The following is a 22,048-nucleotide window of genomic DNA, read 5'->3' as shown; positions in this document are numbered from 1 at the left end:
CATTTTCATTTTTCATTTCAGATTGCTTTGTTTGAAAGGTTAATAATTTTGATTTTAACTGTCAATCTTTCAAATTGTTTTTGCAGAAAAAAAGGATTAAATCGTAAATAAATATGACAGTGGAGAAAAGCCCGCACAAACTCCAGAGCTCTTTGCGAGTGCCTTGATTTACGATTTGGTTGAAAACCGTCTTTTTATTTGCGTTGCTTCAAAGCGGCACTCGAGTCAAATATATTACGGAATATTCCTCCCGAGCGTTCGCATTCGAAAGCCATTTTTAGTTCGCTTATGACCTTTAAGTTTGCAGTCAATCTTCGATTGAATTGGATTCTGTAAGAGGATGTTGAAGGCATTTTACGAATATGATGGTATTTTTAAATAGATTTGGAAATTCCAATAGTGGTGGCCATAAAAGCACGATAGATACGATCTACTGACCCTCAATAATCTAGTGGATCAAGTAGGCAAAATCGTAGGTATGTAGTGTAAACGCTAGAAGTACCTACCTAACTACTTGATGTGTTAAGCGATCTAAACTTATCTAAATACGCCCATATTATGCCTTATATTCAGGCAGAATGCTATCTGAACGTACTTAAGCCATAACAACCGAGCGAGCGATTTTCAATGTTTAAGTTTCAACCAGCTATTAAAACCTTTGACAAACCACAACCTGCGTTAGACAGGAATCAATATTGCTTGTTTACTGTTCCATAGTAAGCAAACTACTTGATAACTAAACCGATGTTTATTTCTAAATGTTTGTTTAAGTAATAATTCTAGGTTATAAACTTATAAAGGAAATAAAAGTTTCTCGGAAGGTTTCTCTATTTGGGAATACTGAAAGTGCTTTTTTCTCAGGGGATTCTTGATTGACAAGTCTGTCTAGCAAGCTTTTATTAAAACTTTTGTACAGCCAGCCAGCCTCAATTAGTTCGTGACACCCGAAGTGGAAAAAAAGTTGACAACACGAACTTTTTGGCTACTTTGGGCGGCACGACCAATTTGACACTAAGCTAGTAATACTATAATATGAAACCCCTATCAAGCAAGTTAAACACTGTAGCATCTTATGTAGTTGAAGTAAATACTTTTGCAACAATAACGTATAGTCTAATGTACTGTCGACTGTAGTCAGCGTCAAATACTTCGTGACACCCAAAGTAGTCAATAAATTCGCTACATGTCTCTGTTACATTTTTTTTATGCATAACAAGGCAGGTACCAATTTGACCACAATCGCACCTGATGTTAAGTGGGATGCAGTCTAGAATGGTAGGTACATATCTGCCCTGTAAGTGCCTATTCACTCTCGCCTTGATAAGGTTGGTGTCACCTTTTTGGCCACTTTGAGTATCACGACCTATTTGAAGCTGACTGTACAATAGCGTCCAACATCTCGCAAAGTTGTAGCACCCAAGATCAACAGCTGGCGGAGCTAATTGCACTCAGGATTAATGAATGGAGATGAGGCTGCCATCATTAATCTCGGAACAATCGCCTCCAACTGAGTTCGCCGCCATTCTTTTAGGTGACTGGGGAAGTGTAAAAACGAGTTTTTCTTTCGGGGTTTCTGTACATTGGGAATACCTTTAATTTAAAGTGAGAATGGATGAGAGAGTTAGACTCGAGTTTGCAGTGCAGAAATGCGTGAAGTAAGACTAGGCGTCTGCGATCGATTTTTAGTTGGCCGATAGTTGTGCCCGATTTTAAATTGTAGGTATGAAGAATCGGCCAAATCAAATGGGTGTAATGTGCGCACTTCCATACATGCCCATACTGATCAACTGCCCGACTAAAGTATCGGCCGCCGAAAAATTGATGGTCTGCGCCTAGGCTAAAGCCCCGTAAAAAAGAATTAACTCCGAACCAAAAATACTACCACATACTTAGGTAAATATTGTGTTAAAAAACATAACCCTCTATCTGGCGCAAGCGCGTAAAAAAGACAAAAATATTGCAAGTAGACATTCAAAATCGCATCAAATAATAAATAATTTTACTTAGGTACTACAGAAAAGTTATCACCTCATAGTTTTTTCTACTGGTTACTTAATTATTTCACACCTACGCGTATTAATTATTTAAGACATTAACAGACCAGTTGCTTTTATCTTAACCTACAGCTAGCAGCCGCTTTCGTTGATTGAATTAAATTAGAAGTGGGATTTAAACTTATCGATAGGATTGACGGCAACTCCGAGGTGACGAAATCCTTCTTAAAACTGCTCTTTCCACCTTCAACCTAAATCCAGCCTTCATCTAACACCACAAGGTCTACTGTAATTTTTTTGCGAAGTCCCACCCGTCCCAGAAAGTTGTTCGTAATGAAAAATGCAAGTTTTGCGAAGTTCGAGTACGTACTTAGCGAAGTATCGCAAGGAATGACAAATGGGGACAAGTTGACCCCTTCTGATCCTCGGGGCCAGAGCGGCAAGTTTGACAGAATGACATTACTCACTTTTCGCGACACTTCCAAGACTTGGCACAGGCGGGTTGTTTTTAAAGTTTATTGAGTGCTAAATTACTGTTGACAGCGCTATTTTTAATAGATAAATAAGTAGGTAGAGTTTACCTACCTCTACTTTGTTGTTTTTGAATACTCGTTTCGATGCCGGGATGCGAGCGGCGCAGGACCGGTCTTTGTGGATATCCTTGGGGGAGGCCTTTGTCCAGCAGTGGACGTCTTTCGGCTGAAACGAACGAACTCGTTTAAGAGTGACTAAAGAAGTTATCCTATTTATTGATCACTAGCGACCCGCCCCTACATCGCACAGGTACAATGTATTAAACTTAAAAATCTTCCTCTTGAATCACTCTTAACTTAAAAAAACCGCATTAAAATCCGTTGCGTAGTTTTAAAGATCTAAGCATACCTATATTTTATAGGGAAAGACAGACGGGAAAGCGGCTTTGTTTTATAATATGTAGTGATGATGACGAATCGGAATAACTATTGAATATTCGACCCTTCCCCCAATCATTGATACCTATATCTTATGTGCACGTGTAACGAAGTCTTATTTATGTTATTTTTCACGAGAGAAGCTACAAATTTAAGAACTCAAATTATGTTTTGTGATAGAGTCAGACGTTTTAAAGAAAGGGTAGAATCCCACAAACCCTATTAAGCCTGAAAATGTGTTCAGAACATCTGCCATGTCTTAGGGAAAATGTTTGCGGTTTCTTAATTGTTTTGGGCTCTGTAATGCAACATGAACTCCCCATAACAAACCGATGATGCCCATAAAAAGTTTTCATTAAACTTTCAACCTTAAATGTATAGTAATTAGACATTTGGTTAAATTTTACTAGCGTTCAAAGTTTCAAACTTCAAAACCTGAAGGCAACTTAATTAGATTTGATGACTATTGGTAGTGAACCCACTCCCTAAGTCAAGTGTACTTACCTATCTACTCATATTATTTAGCTTGCTTGCCTGAAGAGTTCAACGAGAATATAGTAATAGGTGCTACGCAAAATACTCTTTAAAAAAGTTATCCCGTACGCGGGTACTAAAATGTTTACTCAATCTTCGAAAGTAAACGTATAACCACAGATAATAGGGTAAAGTCGGGTAAATTGAATCGGCTGCTAAATTGTACCATATCTTCATATTTCTATAAATGGCTACAATGGCAACACAATGATACCTCTCTCTGCATGACCCGTGGTTGACTGGCAGAGAATGCTACCCGGCATTAAGTCCGCCACACTACAGTGCAGAAGTTTAAATAAATAAATTACCAAAAACAATACGACTGAATACAATGTAGTTAGTTATGTATCACTCTGAGAGTCGCCGTTTCAGCCATTTCAAGAATATTCGAAATATTAGGGTGCGTGGTCCAATTTAGCAGCCTATCCAACATACTCGATTTTCCCCTAGGCATGTAATTAATTATGTTCTAGGGATTTTAGCAAGGTAAGGTAATTACCTGTGTGATGTTGAGATTAAAATTATATTTGCAAGAGGATCACAAGCTCGTTATTAATTGTAGAAGAGGGACCTATTATACTTGCCCGTGGTAACCAGACGTTATTGATCGACACTTTAAAGAGCCGCAAATTTGGCTTCGTCACCTCAATCTAATATTGATAGTATTATGTAAAGCGTAGTCGTATGAACTACTAACTACCACTACTGTAGGTAGGTTATGTCTCAAATTAAAAAGTACCTGGCTACCGTCCCATGAAAATTGTCTCCCGTATTTCATGAAATGGAAAACAGTCGGGTTCGAATTTTCTTTAATAAACATTATTATCTCAATATTTCAATAACATAGGTACTTGTAGATACTAACTAGGAACCTGGCTAGGCCTTAATTTTCTAAGGCTGAGTTGCACCACCTAACTTTGACCGTAACTATAACCGGTGTTTTTTGTATGGAGTTTGACAGAATTTTGACGTTTGTCAAAGTTAAAGTAAGATGGTGCAACCCAGCCTAAGAGTAATATCATCCGGTTTAAATCTACAATTTTCTCTTCGTATAGGTATATGCAGATATGTACCATCCTAGACTGCATCCCACTTAACACCAGGTGCGATTGTGGTCAAATACCTGCCTTGTTATGCATAAAAAAGTAATTTAGAGTATTTTTCTCTAGAATTATCTCACCTAAGATAAATTATCCTCTGCCACGTGACTAGAATGGACATACAAATATGATTTATTTGTTTATAAATTAGAATGCATCTAATTCTGCGTCGCGTTCTGCATACATACAGGATTTATGAGCAAAACCTGTGCAATCTTCATAACTAAAAACTTTGGTTTGCTTTGCTTCAATTTTTAGTCCATGAGTTAGCGCCCGTTTTATGAAACGAATAACGGCCGCTCGCGACTTCGTACGCGTGGATCCCGTTTTACCCCCTTAGGGGTGGAGTTTCGTAAAATCTTTTCTTAGCGGGTGCCTACGTCATAACATCTATGTTACCTGCATGCCAAATTTCAGCCCGATCCGTCCAGTGGTTTGGGCTGTGCGTTGATGCACTATGTCAGTCAGGCAGTCACCTTTAAGTTATTTATATTTAGATTCTTATGAAAGAAAGGATAGTAAGTATGTTTAGGTTTAGCGGTTAACTCAGTCAGTGCCTGAGGTTTGGGAGCGGCATGGGAGGGGTGACATTGACGTATTATGACGTGACAGGGCATACAAATCTAGTCTCGTTGACGTTTGACCGTCACAAAATCACCTTCCAGTGTCGCTCCTATACTCAGACACTAAACCTATAGTAAGAAGCTTCAGAAGATTTTGAGTTGGAATCGAGTTTTGATTGTTCCAACTTTGCTTTTCCATACATTAATATGGATTTCCCGATCAACTTAACTTCCAAACTGCAATTAGTGTTTCCTCGGACCATTCAATCAAACCCCGTTAATTTGGGCTTGTTTATTAAACCTATCTCGCAAGTCATACGCTTTCAATAAGTCCATTAGCGAACAAGAGAGAAATAATTAATTTCTGTTCGGGCTAAAGAGGCTTAGCGAACACGTTCGTAAGCAATCAAATTTGGGGCGTACCGCATATTCATTTTCTATAGCTAGTGTATTTATACATACATAGACGTATTAGCATTTATGTCAGTGGGACCGATTTCTACACATTTTGGATTACCAACCCCTTAGAAAAGAGAGAACGTGACAGTTCTAGTTTTATAATCTTATCGCTTTTTCCTTTTTGGGCATACTCGTTAACTACTTCGACTTCGCTCCGTGAAGCGATCGCAAAATGGCATCTATCACGAATGTAACTTTGTCTAGGGAGGTAGGAATATGGTGCTATTTTATATTGACGTGGGGGTCTGGTAATTCGCGTACCTACTGGTCTACAACTACGTGAATTATCCAGCTATGCAAATTGCTCATAAGATAGGCCCCCTTAATTGATATTTATTGTCCGTGGTGCATATCTTTTCTTAAAGGTTAGGAAACCTTTTTTGTCACTTTTCATTAGCTTTGCAATAGAGGGAAGTTGAACCTTAATTTCGAACTACTCCTATGTTTTCTGATTAATTTCGTTGCGGATCCAATGACAGTTTAACTTTCCCCCGGGACAAACATGGCCTTCGCTGGTTGGGTTTTTATTTGCGGTCAAGCTGTAGATCCTGGCTACACAGGAGTTGCAGCGGTGGGAACTAGAGGTGAGAATAGTCCCGTACATTTGTTTATTTTGATATCTATTCGCCATTATACTCTGCAGTTTAGGGTTAAATAATTTGTGATGGTTAAAACAATACTTGAAATAAAACACGTCGATATAAAAATATTAAATTTTAATTTTGTTAACTGATATGTCGTTACTTAAACTTAACACAGTATATTTTATTATCTAAATAAATGCACGTAATCACTAATCAGTTATTTTCTTAATTAAAACAATTAAAATAAATCTAGTATGTATTATTATATTTTATTAATTGTAACATTTAAAGCCGCACGACACGGTTCTAGCATATTATGTAATAAAATTAATGGTATTTTTATGCATAATTATTAATAATAGAGAAGTTTGTTTTATTAAATTCTACATTTTCAGACGTAAAAGCTTTTTTTGATATAGGCATCTTAATTAAAGGTTTAACATTAAAATCCAAATATTTAAAAAATCTTAAATCTGTTAAAACCATGTTCGATTTTTTATTAAAATTTCGAAATCAAAATCTATTATTTTTATAACAACTAATTTATACCTTAGTAACACAGATAGAAAACTATATTAATAGTATCCAAATTAGTAAGCCCGCAATAACTTTTAACACAGCTCTAAAAGCTTTGTCAAAATTGGCCTTTACTTTGTGCTTGGCAATAACATTTTTTGTCATGTTCCTTCATATTTTTTGTTAATCCATTATTACCCAGAGTGGTGAATTTATCGACAGCTGTCAATCAAATCAAATCTTATAACGAGTCGCGCTACAGAAAACATTCCTTTTCTTAGGTTGAGTTGCACCAATATACTGTGGTTGCACCATCTAACTTTAGCGGTAAATATGACGATCAGCGGTGCATTTTGTATGGAGTTTGACAGATTTTTGACGTTTGTCAAAGTCAGAGTAAGATGCTGCAACCCAGCCTTATTCTCTAAATTCGTCCCCTCTCTACCACGTCAGCGGTTTTTAAAACAAAAGTTTCAGACATGAATGACACATGACCAAAGTCTCAACTCGAACCAACAATGACGTCATAGCTACAGCATAGAAAGGCTCAGACATGACGTCATGACTACAGGAAATATTTCCTTTCTCACTTCCCCACTTCACTCCCACTTCTTTGTTTTCTTTTACCTGAAGTTCTCATACCCGTTTTCAAAGTGACCCTTATGAAAACAAAATTCCTGATAAGTGTTATACCATAGGGGTCACTTTAAAATTTGGGATTGATGGTGAAAACGGGCATTAGACATAATAACATGACATCATAGTTACATCATAGGTTTTGTTCCCCAGTCGATGAAGCACCTGATGTCGTGCCCTGAGTGCCCAAGCAACTGCACTCTGGAGGACTTGATGAGTGCTGCTGACAACGCCACTCTTGTGGCGGAGTTTTGGGCTGACACTGTGTAGGTTTGTTGTCGACACGAAAAGAAGAAGAATATCATAGTTACATATCTTAGAATATCTCCTCTCTCACTCTCACAGCTCGTCCCGTCTCCAGCGTTTCAGCGCCAGGTCGTCGTGCTGGAACCAGGTCGCATATACTCGTAGAGGGTCGGGCGTGGAATGTCTATGGAAGGACACAGGCCGATCTCGGGCTAACACCTCGCGCGGGTAGTCAAAACAAAAGAAATCAGAAATATGACGTCGTAGCTATATAAAACCAAAGTCTCAGCTCGAACCTAGGCGTCGTCGTGACGTCATGACTATAGGAAAGATTTTTCCTTTCTCACTTCCTCCCCACTTCTTTGTTTTTTTTATAGTCTGGTCTGTGAGCTCGTAGAATTTTGTCCAATGACCCCAAGCTACCCAATCTTATCGCTCGCGCGTAATTATGTTGCTATCGCGCTCGCACACTCACTGCGGGTGCCAGTCGCACAGTCGCAACAGAAATATAATTACGCGCGAGCGACAAGGATGGGTAGCTAGGGGTCATTGGACAAAATTCTACGTGCTCACGGACCGGGCTTTACCTAAAGTTTCAGACATAATAATGTGACATCATAGTTACATATCTTATAATATCTCCTCTCACTCTCACAGCTCGTCCCGTCTCCAGCGTTTCAGCGCCAGGTCGTCGTGTTGGAACCAAGTCGCGTATACTCGGAGAGGGTCGGGCGTGGAATGTCTATGGAAGGACACAGGCCGATCTCGAGCTAACACCTCGCGCGGGTAGTCTTGAGGCCTCGCCTGGAATAGAGTGGGGTTGAAATACTTTGACTGTAGTGAGGGCATTGACAGCCTTTACTACAGCTATACGACTGAGTGGCACCACCTAACTTTAACGGTAACTATGACGATAACCGGTGCATTTTGTATGGAGTTTGACAGATTTTTGACGTTTTTCAAAGTCAAAGTAAGATGGTGCAACCCAGCCTAAGTCTTTATATTTGTCTGAGGTGTTGTGTCGGGACGCATCAGAACGGAATAGTTTTCATACATTTAGTGCGGGAACGCCAGAAGCCATCACGACAGGACACAACACTTTAGTATACAAGTCGAAGGATATCTAAGAAAACGAATTTTTTTAGATACTGCTAGGAATGACATAGACTACGGTCATAGTCGTAGGCTCGTTTCAACCAAATGCCGCCCACTGCTGAACAAAGGCCTCCCAGACGGATTTCCACAACAGCCGATCTTGCCACATCCAGGCATTTCCTGAGACCTTTAGCTTAGATCGTCGGTCCACTGAGTGGGAGGCCTGACTACACTACCTGGTGGAACAGCGGCGAGTGCGTGGCGGTGATGTTTCTCCGCAGCGCGGCGCAGGCGCCCAGCGTCATATCATCAGGAGCCGTCAGCGCTGCGCACGCACATTGGGATAACTCTTGCGCTGCGTTGACGCTTAGATCGTCTGTCCACCGAGCGGAAGGCTTGCCTACACTACCAACGCACCTGGTGGAACAGGGGTGAGTGCGTGGCCGTGATGTTTCTTCGCAGCGCGGCGCAGCGCCCAGCGTCATATCATCAGGAGCCGTCAGCGTTGCGCCGACGCTTAGATCATCGGTCCACTGAGTGGGAGGTCTAACTACACTACCTGGTGGAACAGGGGTAAGTGCGTGGCGGTGATGTTTCTTCGCAGCGCGGCGCACGCGCCCAGCGTCATATCATCAGGAGCCGTCAGCGCTGCGCACGCGCATTATACAGTTCTAATGCTGACCGTGCTTAGATCGTCAGTCCACCGAGTGGAAGGTCTACACTACAAACGTACCTGGTGGAAAAGCGGTGAATGTGTCGCGGTGATGTTTCTTCGCAGCGAGGCGCAGGCGCCCAGAGTCATATCATCAGGAGCCGTCAGCGCTGTGCAGGCACATTGGGATAACTCTTGCGCTGCGCCGATGCTTAGCACAGTGCCGCCCCCGCCCGTGATGTAGTCGTAACCTATCAGACGGAAAAATGAGGTTTACCGCTTCTGCGATGCTTGACACTTGAAAATGCAGCTTTGGGTTAATAATAATCTGACCAAAGAAAGTAGATTACTTGTTAGTAGTCAAAGTCGAAACCTGTTCGTAGTCCAAGACTCTAATATGCTCTAGTGAAATTACAGTTATAGCCTGACCAGGAACATAAAAACCCTGGCATAGAGGCGCGTCAATTGCATTTGATAGTGCAACACTGAGTACAGTCGTACCTGTGTTAAATTAATAGCCTAACTTTATGTATCAGGATTCAGGATTACGTCCTAATTTGATATTTTCATAAATTAACGAATAAAGATTGTATAGGTAACCTGGTTTAAATAAATTAAATGAAACCATCAATCGAGCTAGTAGGATTTATTTTATTATTCATCATCAATAATCAAATTCAGAACTTGAATATTCCACTGCAATGTCTGCTCATGAACGCTTCAAACTCGGTACTTCTTTCCCAATTCCATAAAATTCAACACTTAGAAAGTGACAAAAATCTTTAAAATAGGTAGTTGAAACAAACTGTAACACTTTTTTTTTCTTGGCGAGATTGAATACTTACCGATTTCCACAAACAAACATTCCAACGGACCGTAAGGTCACATATTACAAAGTGTACAGTATTTCCTTTGTCACTTGATTGTGTCATTGTAAGTGATTCACTGAGTTTTGATTAACTTCTATTAAAATTAATTACATTGTTTTGGTACACAGAGCAATAAATAACCTCACTTTTGAATGTCTCCGTTTGACAGATCAATGCGTTACGTTTCATTCTTTTAGTAAAAAAAGTGTATAGCCTGACCAGGAACATNCCTGAAGAGGTCAACGAGAATATAGTAATAGGTGCTACGCAAAATACTCTTTAAAAAAGTTATCCCGTACGCGGGTACTAAAATGTTTACTCAATTTTCGAACGTAAACGTATAACCACAGATAACAGGGTAAAGTCGGGTAAATTGAATCGGCTGCTAAATTGTACCATATCTTCATATTTCTATAAATGGCTACAATGGCAATACAATGATACCTCTCTCTGCATGACCCGTGGTTGACTGGCAGAGAATGCTACCCGGCATTAAGTCCGCCACACTACAGTGCAGAAGTTTAAATAAATAAATTACCAAAAACAATACGACTGAATAGAATGTAGTTAGTTATGTATCACTCTGAGAGTCGCCGTTTCAGCCATTTCAAGAATATTCGAAATATTAGGGTGCGTGGTCCAATTTAGCAGCCTATCCAACATACTCGATTTTCCCCTAGGCATGTAATTAATTATGTTCTAGGGATTTTAGCAAGGTAAGGTAATTACCTGTGTGATGTTGAGATTAAAATTATATTTGCAAGAGGATCACAAGCTCGTTATTAATTGTAGAAGAGGGACCTATTATACTTGCCCGTGGTAACCAGACGTTATTGATCGACACTTTAAAGAGCCGCAAGTTTAGCTTCGTCACCTTAATCTAATATTGATAGTAAAATTATGTAAAGCGTAGTCGTATGAACTACTAACTACCACTACTGTAGGTAGGTTATTTCTCAAATTTTGAAAAAGTACCTGAAATGGAAAACAGTCGGGTTCGAATTTTCTTTAATAAACATTATTATCTCAATATTTCAATAACATAGGTACTTGTAGATACTAACTAGGAACCTTGCTAGGCCTTAATTTTCTAAGGCTGAGTTGCACTACCTAACTTTGACCGTAACTATAACGTTAACCGGTGTTTTTTGTATGGAGTTTGATAGATTTTTGACGTTTGTCAAAGTTAAAGTAAGATGGTGCAACCAAGCCTAAGAGTAATATCATCCGGCTCAAATCTACGATTTTCTCTAGGTACATATTGGTATAATATGCAGATATTATGTACCATCCTAGACTGCATCCCACTTACCACCAGGTGCGATTGTGGTCAAATACCTGCCTTGTTATGCATAAAAAAGTAATTTAGAGTATTTTTCTCTAGAATTATCTCACCTAAGATAAATTATCCTCTGCCACGTGACTAGAATGGACATACAAATATGATTTATTTGTTTATAAACTAGAATGCGTCGAATTCTGCGTCGCGTTCTGCATTCATACAGGATTTATGAGCAAAACCTGTGCAATCTTCAGAACTAACAACTTTTGTTTTGCTTCAATTTTTAGTCCATGAGTTAGCGCCCGTTTTATGAAACGAATAACGGCCGCTCGCGACTTCGTACGCGTGGATCCCGTTTTACCCCCTTAGGGGTGGAGTTTCGTAAAATCCTTTCTTAGCGGGTGCCTACGTCATAACATCTGGGTGCATGCCAAATTTCAGCCCGATCCGTCCAATTGTTTGGGCTGTGCGTTGATACATCACTATGTCAGTCAGTCTACTTTGAGTTATTTATATTTAGATTCTTATGAAAGAAAGGATAGTAAAGTACTTAAGTATGTTTAGGTCTAGCAGTTAACTCAGTGCCTGAGGTTTGGGAGCGGCATGGGAGGGGTGACATTGACGTATTATGACGTGACAGGTCATACAAATCTAAAGTCTCGTTGACGTTTGACCGTCACAAAATCACCTTCCAGGATCGCTCCTATACTCAGATACTAAACCTATAGTAAGAAGCTTCAGAAGATTTTGAGTTGGAATCGAGTTTGAATGTCCAAACTTAGCTTTTACATACATTATTATGGATTTCCCGATCAACTTAACTTCCAAACTGCAATTAGTGTTTCCTCGGACCATTCAATCAAACCCCGTTAATTTGGGCTTGTTTATTAAACCTATCTCGCAAGTCATACGCTTTCAATAAGTCCATTAGCGAACAAGAGAGAAATAATTAATTTCTGTTCGGGCTAAAGAGGCTTAGCGAACACGTTCGTAAGCAATCAAATTTGGGGTGTACCGCATATTCATTTTCTATAGCTAGTGTATTTATACATACATAGACGTATTAGCATTTATGTCAATGGGACCGATTTCCATACTAATTTTGGATTACCTGCCCCTTAGAAGAAATTCGCTTTGTCCTTTTTGGGCATACTCGTTAACTACTTCTCTCCGTGAAGCGATCGCGAAATGGCATCTATCAAGAATGTCACTTTGTCTAGGGAGGTAGGAATATGGTGCTATTTTATATTGGCGAATTACCAGACCCCCAGTCTGGTAATTCGCGTACCTACTGGTCTACAACTACGTGAATTATCCAGCTATGCAGCTAATTGCTCATAAGATAGGCCCCCTTAATTGATATTTATTGTCCGTGGGGCATATCCTTTGTTTGTCACCTATCATTCGCTTTGCAATGGAGGGAAGTCGAACCTTAAATTCGAATTCCTCCTATGTTTTTCTGATTAATTTCGTGGCGGGTCCAATGACATTCAACTTTCCCCCGGGACAAACTTGACCTTCACTGGTTGGGTTTTTATTGGCGGTCAAGCTGTAGGTTCTGGCTACACAGGAGTTGCAGTGGTGGGAACGAGAGGTGGGAATAATCTCGTACATTCGTTTATTTTGATGTCCACTTATTCGCCATTATATTATGCAGTTTAGGGTTAAATAATTTGTGATGGTTAAAACAAAACTTGAAATAAAACACGTCGATATAAAAATATTAAATTTTAATTTTGTCAACTGATATGTCGTTACTTAAACTTAACACAGTATATTTTATTATCTAAATAAATGCACGTAATCACTAATCAGTTATTTTCTTAATTAAAACAATTAAAATAAATCTAGTACGTATTATTAAATGTAACATTTAAAGCCGCACGATACGGTTCTAGCGTATTAATATTATGTAATAAAATTAATGGTATTTTTATGCATAATTATGAATAACAGAGAACATTATTTTATTAAATTCTACATTTTCAGACGTAAAAGCTTTTTTTGATATAAGCATCTTAAAAGGTTTAACGTTAAAATCCAAATACATATTTAAAAAATCTTAAATCAGTTAAAAAAACCATGTCCGATTTTTTTATTAAAATTTCGAAATCAAAAACTATTATTTTTATAACTACTAATGTTTACCTTAGTAACACAGATAAATAACTATATTTATAGTATTCAAATTAGTAAACCCGCAATAACTTTTAACATAGCTCTAAAAGCTTTCCAATCTTCTAATCGCAGGGGTTGTCAAAATTGGCCTTTACTTTGTGCTTGGCAATAATATAAGTTTTTGTCATGTTCCTTCATATTTTTTTATTACCCAGAGCGGTGAATTTATCGACAGCTGTCAATCAAATCAAATCTTATAACGAGTCGCGCTACAGAAAACATTCCTTTTCTTAGGCTGAGTTGCACCAATATACTGTGGTTGCACCATCTAACTTTAGCGGTAAATATAACGATCAGCGGTGCATTTTGTATGGAGTTTGACAGATTTTTGACGTTTGTCAAAGTCAGAGTAAGATACTGCAACCCAGCCTTAATCTCTAAATTCGTCCCCTCTCTACCACGTCAGCGGTTTTTAAAACAAAAGTTTCAGACATGACCAAATTCTCAGATCGAACCTACAATGACGTCATAGCTACAGCATAGAAAGGCTCAGACATGACGTCATGACTGTAGGAAAGATTTCCTTTCTCACTTCCCCACTTCACTCCCACTGTTTTGTGTTTTTACCTAAAGTTTTAAGTCTCATGTCCGTTTTCACCATCAATTCCAAATTTTAGTGACCCTTATGAAAACAAAATTCCTGATAAGTGTTATCATAGGGGTCACTTGACAATTAGGGATAGATGGTGAAAATGGGCATTAGACATAATAATATGACATCATAGTTACACATCTTATAATATCCTCTCTCTCTCACAGCTCGTCCCGTCTCCACCGTTTCAGCGCCAGGTCGTCGTGCTGGAACCAGGTCGCTTATACTCGGAGAGGATCGGGCGTGGAATGTCTATGGAAGGACACAGGCCGATCTCGGGCTAACACCTCGCGCGGGTAGTCAAAACAAAAGAAATCAGAAATATGACGTCGTAGCTATATAAAACCAAAGTCTCAGCTCGAACCTAGGCGTCGTCGTGACGTCATGACTATAGGAAAGATTTTCCTCACTCACTTCCTCCCCACTTCTTTGTTTTTTTTTTATAGTCTGGTCTGTGAGCTCGTAGAATTTTGTCCAATGACCCCAAGCTACCCATTCTTATCGCTTGCGCGTAATTATGTTGCTATCGCGCTCGCACACTCACTGCGGGTGCCAGTCGCACAGTCGCAACAGCAATATAATTACGCGCGAGCGACAAGGATGGGTAGCAAGGGCTCATTGGACAAAATTCTACGTGCTCACGGACCGGGCTTTACCTAAAGTTTTTAAAGTCTCAGACATAATAATATGACATCATAGTTACATATCTTATAATATCTCCTCTCTCTCTCACAGCTCGTCCCGTCTCCAGCGTTTCAGCGCCAGGTCGTCGTGCTGGAACCAGGTCGCATAAACTCGGAGAGGATCGGGCGTGGAATGTCTATGGAAGGACACAGGCCGATCCCGGGCTAACACCTCGCGCGGGTAGTCTTGAGGCCTCGCCTGGAATAGGGGGGTTGAAATACGTTGGCAGTGGTTATTATGGGTTATACCAGAGTAAATACAAATGAGTAGGTCGTTTTCATAGAAACGCATGGGCGCGGTTTGTATGTGAGCGCGCCAAAACGCAACCACGACTGTCTCCCCGCTAATCCCCGCTAAATTTTGTCAGTGTGTGCGTGCGCGCCGCATGCGTATATTGGTGCGCTCACATACAAACCGCGCTCGGTGCGTTTCTATGAAGATGACCTACTCATTTGTATTTACTCTGGTTATACAGTGTACGGGACAGAGTTGCAAAAAAAATAAACAGGTCATTCGTGCTAGCACCTAGCGGTGGTAGACTTGCGGTCTCGCCTTTGAAATACGTCGGCAGGTACCTCTTCTCTAGGCTGAGGTTGACAGTTTTAAAGACAGTCGGAAGAACATCTAGACATGGCAAGATATAGACGAATTCGTAACACTCAAATAGCGTCCACGGCTGGACCAAGGCCTCCCGCTCGTATTTCTACAACGACCAAATCCAGGCGCTTTCAGTGATCTTTAGTTTAAGGTCGTCAGTCCATCAAGTAGCAGGCCTGCTGGTGGAACAGCGGCAAGTGCGTAGCGGTGATGTTTTTGCATAGAGCGGCGCACGCGCCCCTGGGCATGTCGTCGAGAGCCGTCAGTGCTACGCACACGCATTGAGACAGCTCTTACGCTGCGTTGACGCTTAGATCATCGGTCCACCGAGTGGGAGGTCTGTCTACACTACAAACGCACTTGGTGGAACAGGGGTAAGTGCGTGGCGGTGATGTTTCTTCGCAGCGCGGCGCACGCGCCCAGCGTCATATCATCAGGCGCCGTCAGCGGTGCGCCGACGCTTAGATCGTCGGTCCACCGAGTTGGAGGTCTGACTACACTACCTGGTGGAACAGGGGTGAGTGCGTGGCCGTGATGTTTCTTCGCAGCGCGGCGCACGCGCCCAGAGTCATATCATCAGGCGCCGTCAGCGTTGCGGCGACGCTTAGATCGTCGGTCCACCGAGTGGGAGGCCTGACTACACTACCTGGTGGAACAGCGGTGAATGTGTCGCGGTGATGTTTCTTCGCAGCGCGGCGCAGGCGCCCAGCGTCATATCATCAGGAGCCGTCAGCGCTTTTGAGACAGCTCTTGCGCTGTGTTGACGCTTAGATCGTCAGTCCACCGAGCAGAAGCCCTGTCTACACTACAAACGCACCTGGTAGAAAAGCGGTGAATGCGCACGCGCCCAGGCGTCACCGACGCTTAGATCATCGGTCCACCGAGTGGGAGGCCTGTCTACTCTACCTGGTGGAACAGGGGTGAGTGTGTGGCCGTGATATTTCTGCGCAGCGCTGCGCACGCGCATTGAGATAGCTCTTGCGCTGTTTTGACGCTTAGATCGTCGGTCCACCGAGCAGAAGGCCTGTCTACACTACCTGGTGGAAAAGCGGCGAGTGCGTGGCGGTGATGTTTCTTCGCAGCGCGGCGCAGGCGCCCAGCGTCATATCATCAGGAGCCGTCAGCATTGTGATGTGCATTGTGATAATTCTTGCGCTGCGCCGACGCTTAGATCGTCGGTCCACCGAGTGGAAGGTCTGTCTACACTACAAACGCACCTGGTGGAAAAGCGGTGAATGTGTCGCGGTGATGTTTCTTCGCAGCGCGGCGCAGGCGCCCAGAGTCATATCATCAGGAGCCGTCAGCGCTGTGCAGGCACATTGAGATAACTCTTGCGCTGCGCCGATGCTTAGGACAGTGCCGCCCCCGCCAGTGATGTAGTCATAGCCTAAATAGGAGGGTAATGAGTTGATAAAACTTTAATTTAGTCAGGCCACGAAGGATACGCCCCATGATAAATTCTTATCGACGATTTTAAACGACAAATCTTGGGCTTATCGTCTAAAATCGATATGTCTCAATGAAACGATATAATGGCGGTTTTATGGCAGCCCGAAGATAATAAATTTCGAATTCCAACTCCTATAACAATGCCCCCCCCAGTCTTTATTTGTAACTAAATAAGTTATGAAATTATCAGTTAGTTAAAAATACATACCCTTGGCAGCAGTTTCTTTCTTCCCGTAGCCGTATCCATACCTCTCCCCAAGTATGGTTATGTCTGAACCGCCACGGTAGCAACTCAACACTTCACATAGTCTTTGGACCCTGAAAATATGCAGACTTAAGACTAAAAGCAGCACAGGAAGAAACAAAAGTGGCACAATTTAAGCTTTACATAAATAAATGATTTAGCGTCACTCATAACGTACTATAGTCTGGTCTGCGAGCACGCGTAATTATGTTGCTATCGCGCTCGCACACTCACTGCGGACGTCCGTCGCACAGTCGCGACAGCAATATAATTACGCGCGAGCGATAAGGATGGGTAGCTTGGGGTCATTGGACAAAATTCTACGTGCTCACAGACCAAGCTTTAGACGCATAATGCACGCTTGGTGTACGTCTGCTTGCAGCTTACATACCAAACAATGTAACTCTGTTGACGGAGCGGTAGCGTTGCGTACGAAACATTATACGTAGGCGTTCACCTAACATTAANGGCCTTAATAAAGTGTGGTGTGACGCAGTAAAAACATAAACTTACCCTAGAATCGTGTCGTCATCCGCCAAGAATATCCACTTGATATGCGGCAGTTTGTACACCCTCTTGAGCGCTTGCTTCAAGATGGCCACTGTTTTTAAGCAGTGCCCGGTCTTGGAGTTTGGTATCCCTGTGTCAACGGCTGGCAGGGACGGATCTATGCGAGAAAAACAAAAATTATTGCAACAAAATCACAAAAGATATTAAAATTATTATTTTAGGAAATTGAAATTTCCGTCCTGCCAACCTCACAAAGCAGCCACAACTGCTCGAGCGGTTCCGTGAATGTGTTTTATATTTATAAAACACATTTATTTATAGGCTATATTGTAGGCTTTTAAAAAGCACTTTTACACATCCCAATATTAACCCTACCACTGCTTCAGGACAATAAATGGGCCAGTGCTAAAAGGAAGCAGCGCAAGACACTCAGTCACTACTGTCAGCCTCTATAGTTTACGTAGAATAGGTACTGTATACGCAAACTTGTATACCCATTCTTATAAGATACACCATACAAGAATGCATGGTAAATTCAGTGAACTGCTCCTGAATCGAATGTACCTACTACTACTATTTCTATTTATTTATATTAACCGGCAGACAGTGGTGACTGAGTTTGTTGCGGCGCTTCTTCTCAGCACTTGCCAAATGTTGGTCTCGAAGCGCTGGTAGGGTAAGAAGATTATGAGACATGTAGAGGCTCCTTAAGAGCAAAATGACGATTTGTAAGAACTATTTATTAGTCCAAACAAATAAAGAAATTTTGACTTTGACTTTGACTTTGTAGTTTTGATATGCAGTCGCAGCTTGAAGCTGTCGATGCTAACTGCTTTCTTTCAGATCTTACTTCTTCATCTTCTTTCTACAGGTCTTTGATGGCCTTAGAGGCTACTAGCTGTGCTACTAGATGTATTCTTACAGTTAAATCTTTTGACGTACCATCCTTATCGCTGTAGAACTGCAGATGCGTGACGTATCTTCCCCAAGTCTTCTTGACCACTCGCGCGCGGGTGCCGTGGAATCCGCTCCACGTCTTCACCGCGAAGAATATGGACTCCTCCGGAATGGCGCTGCCCTGCCGAAGGTGCTGGGTTCAATCGCTACTCTATGGTTTTTATGCGTGAAGCAATACTTATGCAAGCGAGAAAAAAGATCGATTACAAAAATAGCAAGCCGGTTTTCTAACTTCAATCGAACGATAGAATCGTTGTTTGACGGGTTATTTTCTACGACACAAGCTTAAATGGAGGAATTAACGTAAATGCGCCTATTACCGCCAGTTTAAGCTCACTTCGGATAAACGTTAGAAAATTAGTTAAAAGACGTGGTGATAGAAAAGACACTTTAATTTATTTATAACAATGATGAAGTAATCTTTGAATTCAAGTAGTAAAAATGAGTATTCAATCACACAATAATTAATAAATAGCAATTTAATCTGAAAAAGCAGTTGTTTCTATTACCGACCTATAGACGAGGTGTGTTTCTATTAACGTTTTTTCTGTTTCTATTACCGACCGCTAAGAATATTGCTCTTCAATTGGGTATATTCCAAGAGGCGCGGGTTCGAATCCCGCTCAGAGGCTCGGGAACCACTTGATTTTTTGACGTTAAATTTGTTTTTCTTTTAGTTTTAGTTAAATTTGTTTTTTTTTTTAAGACAATTTCTTTTTTAATTTTTTTTATTATTAAAAGAGAAAAGGCACGTTTCTCGAAAATAAATAAATAAATCAAGCATAAATAGTAGAATAATAAATTCCTCTATTATACTTGATTACGCGGTACCCGGTGTTCTAGTGAGTAGTGGGGGTCATTATTTAAACTATATTTGAGTTTTAATAAAATTAAATATTAATTTATTTTTTTATTTTTAATTTGACTAAAATTTTCAATTAGTTTTTGACTTATGTTTTTGATTTTAATTGTGTGTAATTGTGTATTTTAATTTAAACAATGGACACTGTTTGTATAATTATTTTAAATATTTTTTTTATTATTCAAAAGATCTTAAAAAGTTACATAGTAGTTGTGATAACGCATGATTGGTTTGGTGTCATGTCATAAATGTTAGTTATATACAAAATACAGGCTTATAAGTCTTCGCAGATGGCGTTATACTTATGAGGCGGTAATAGAATTAAGTATGAACATTACTTTATTCTATTAGCGACCGTAAAAAAAAACAGTAACCAGCTAAAATATCTACTATAATGAAGATGTGATCAGTGAAGTATCATTTTTATTAGGTTTTATTTTATATCAAATAGGTACTAATTAGAATTTAACAGGTTTTTATAAAATCTATTGTCATACATTATTAGAGATATTCTTTAATGTTCATTGCAGTTTTATGCCAAACCTATGACAATTAACGTATGGCGTTAATTGATTTAATTATGTGAAATATTCTTATGAATCGATCAAGACAACAAAATGGAGGTTAAATGCGTAGTTAAAGATACAAATACTAAAATAAAAAACTTTATCAAAATTCTAACAACGCCATAGGTCGTTATTAGGAACCAAATTATGAAAAGTGTTTCTATTACCGCCCTTATTTAAAATTGTATTTAAGCCACAAAAATACAGTGAGAGGGCTATATTGAGGGTTTATTAAGGAAACTAAAGTACGAATTAATATTGTTATGCAAAAACATGTTGGTATACTCATTTTAAATGTGTTAAAATCGCTAATTAATAACAAGGTGCACCTTAAGTAGCTGGGAGCGCGTCAGTATGAAAAGTGCGTCCGTTGCGGGCGCGTCCCATATAATGTCAAATAACTCCGTTTACTGGTTATTTACGAACACAAACTTTAATCGTTTTGATAGTCAATAAACATGTCTAGAAATTTTTTAGGTAACGTGTTTTCTGGAACCTGTTATTATGTATTTTATGAAGGAAAGAAAAATAGGGCGGTAATAGAATACAAATTTCGGGGGGTCGTTAATAGGCGCACTTACGTTACATTGAAAAATATGTATTTTACAGCGATTCCCGCTTAAGGGGATCATCTCGTACTACTTTCCCCTATTTCGATCTTTGACTTCGAAACCCAAACTATCGATACATACATATATCGATAGTTTGACACCACTAGTTAAGGGACTCCTGGGATTCAGTCATTTCCTATATTTCTTTGCGGCGTAAATTGGTTCCGACTGTATTCAGGGAGTAACACTCTCAGCTAAGTGGATTGAAAAGAAATTGTGGCTGACGTTTAGAATATAGTAGATAATGCCTACTACTGAATTAATCTAAACAGGTTTTAACGCGATACGCGGATAGGTAACATTAAATTATTACCTGGATTTATCTGACGTTTCGACCGAGTGCACCGGTAATTAATTCAATTATGCAACTCGAACGTTTATCATTAAACTCCCTACTAATCTATACTTATAATAAATCTGTAGAGAGGTCAATTCTGTACATGAAATATATTTTCAAAATAACTATCAGGGGGTGATTAGTGATCGATACTGATGCCAAAAATGCAATCAGTAAAATTTTTGTCTGTCTGTCTGTCCGTCTGTCTGTCTGTCTGTCTGTCTGTCTGTATGTTCCTTATAGAAACAAAAACTACTTGACGGATTTTGACGAAACTTGGTACAATTATTCTTCATACTCCTGGGCAGGTTATAGTATACTTAGGAATTCCCACGGGAACGGGAATTAGCGGGAAAATCCCTTTGTATGAAAAATCTAAACCGCTTAAGTTAGACGCTTGAAATTTGGCATGCAGGTACCTTAGTAAACAGGGATGCAGCCGCGCCCCGCCCCGCGCCGCCGCTACGAAAAAACCTCTTACAAAACAGATCGATCGATATGCTCTCAAACGTTCACTCGTTTCGCCACGGAAACTTTTCAGCTGGAACCCTTACGACCACGACTCGTCATCGACACTACCAGATAGGTTTCCGTTCGGCCACGGCTTCAGGTCTATCCTTCTAAAGGGGCTCCCGTCACCAGGTGGGGTGACCAGCCGTGCCGGCGACGGCGTCCTTGAAATTTCAAGTGCACGTCTCGGGCACGGCCAGCGCGCGCGTGCAGGGCGCCGAGGGTCGGCAGGCGGCGCCGGGGGCGTATCGACCCGCCGGACACGCCCGGGGCCGGACGCCGGACGCCGGACGCCGGGCCCCGTTGCATAACGCTGGTCGTGCCGGACGGAGCGCGCGGAGCCGGTATCGACGCGCACGGGGCGCATGCGCGACGCGTACCTTCGCAGCCGTAGCCCTGCCCGATGAGGCCCCACAGCAGGTCGGAGCAGTGGTGGCAGTACGTGGGCTTGTGGAAGGTCTTCTTCGCGAAGGAGTGGGTGCGATGGGGCGCGGGCGCGGCCTGCGCCAT

At 40.9% G+C, this 22,048-nt stretch overlaps 1 protein-coding gene across 1 annotated transcript; it reads right to left on the bottom strand.

Moving 5' to 3' along the window:
* Positions 1 to 8,169: 8,169 nt before the first annotated feature.
* On the bottom strand, positions 8,170 to 22,048 carry LOC114351586 (beta-1,3-glucosyltransferase-like). Its single transcript, XM_028302860.1, has 6 exons — positions 21,668 to 22,048; positions 18,638 to 18,773; positions 17,699 to 17,852; positions 17,150 to 17,259; positions 9,372 to 9,541; positions 8,170 to 8,347 (listed from the first exon to the last, which is right to left on the bottom strand). The coding sequence occupies exons 1-6, from the start codon at positions 22,046 to 22,048 to the stop codon at positions 8,195 to 8,197; spliced, it is 1,104 nt and encodes a 367-aa protein (XP_028158661.1). The 3' UTR covers positions 8,170 to 8,194.

This window comes from Ostrinia furnacalis, unplaced genomic scaffold (genome assembly GCF_004193835.3).
Source record: "Ostrinia furnacalis isolate ACB-3 unplaced genomic scaffold, ASM419383v2 OfSCF0092, whole genome shotgun sequence".
Lineage (NCBI taxonomy): Eukaryota > Metazoa > Arthropoda > Insecta > Lepidoptera > Crambidae > Ostrinia > Ostrinia furnacalis.
The sequence above is the reverse complement of the archived record's forward strand: the minus strand, read 5'-3'. Positions and strand labels throughout refer to the sequence as shown.

Coding starts and splice junctions, on each gene's coding strand:
- LOC114351586 (XM_028302860.1), bottom strand. CDS start 22,048: ATGGCGCAGGCCGCGCCCGCGCCCCATCGCACCCACTCCTTCGCGAAG. Junction 17,853..18,637: donor GTTCTACAGCGATAAGGATG/GTACGTCAAAAG, acceptor TTTCTCGCATAG/ATCCGTCCCTGCCAGCCGTT. Junction 9,542..17,149: donor GAAAGAAACTGCTGCCAAGG/GTATGTATTTTT, acceptor TCCGTCTGATAG/GTTACGACTACATCACGGGC.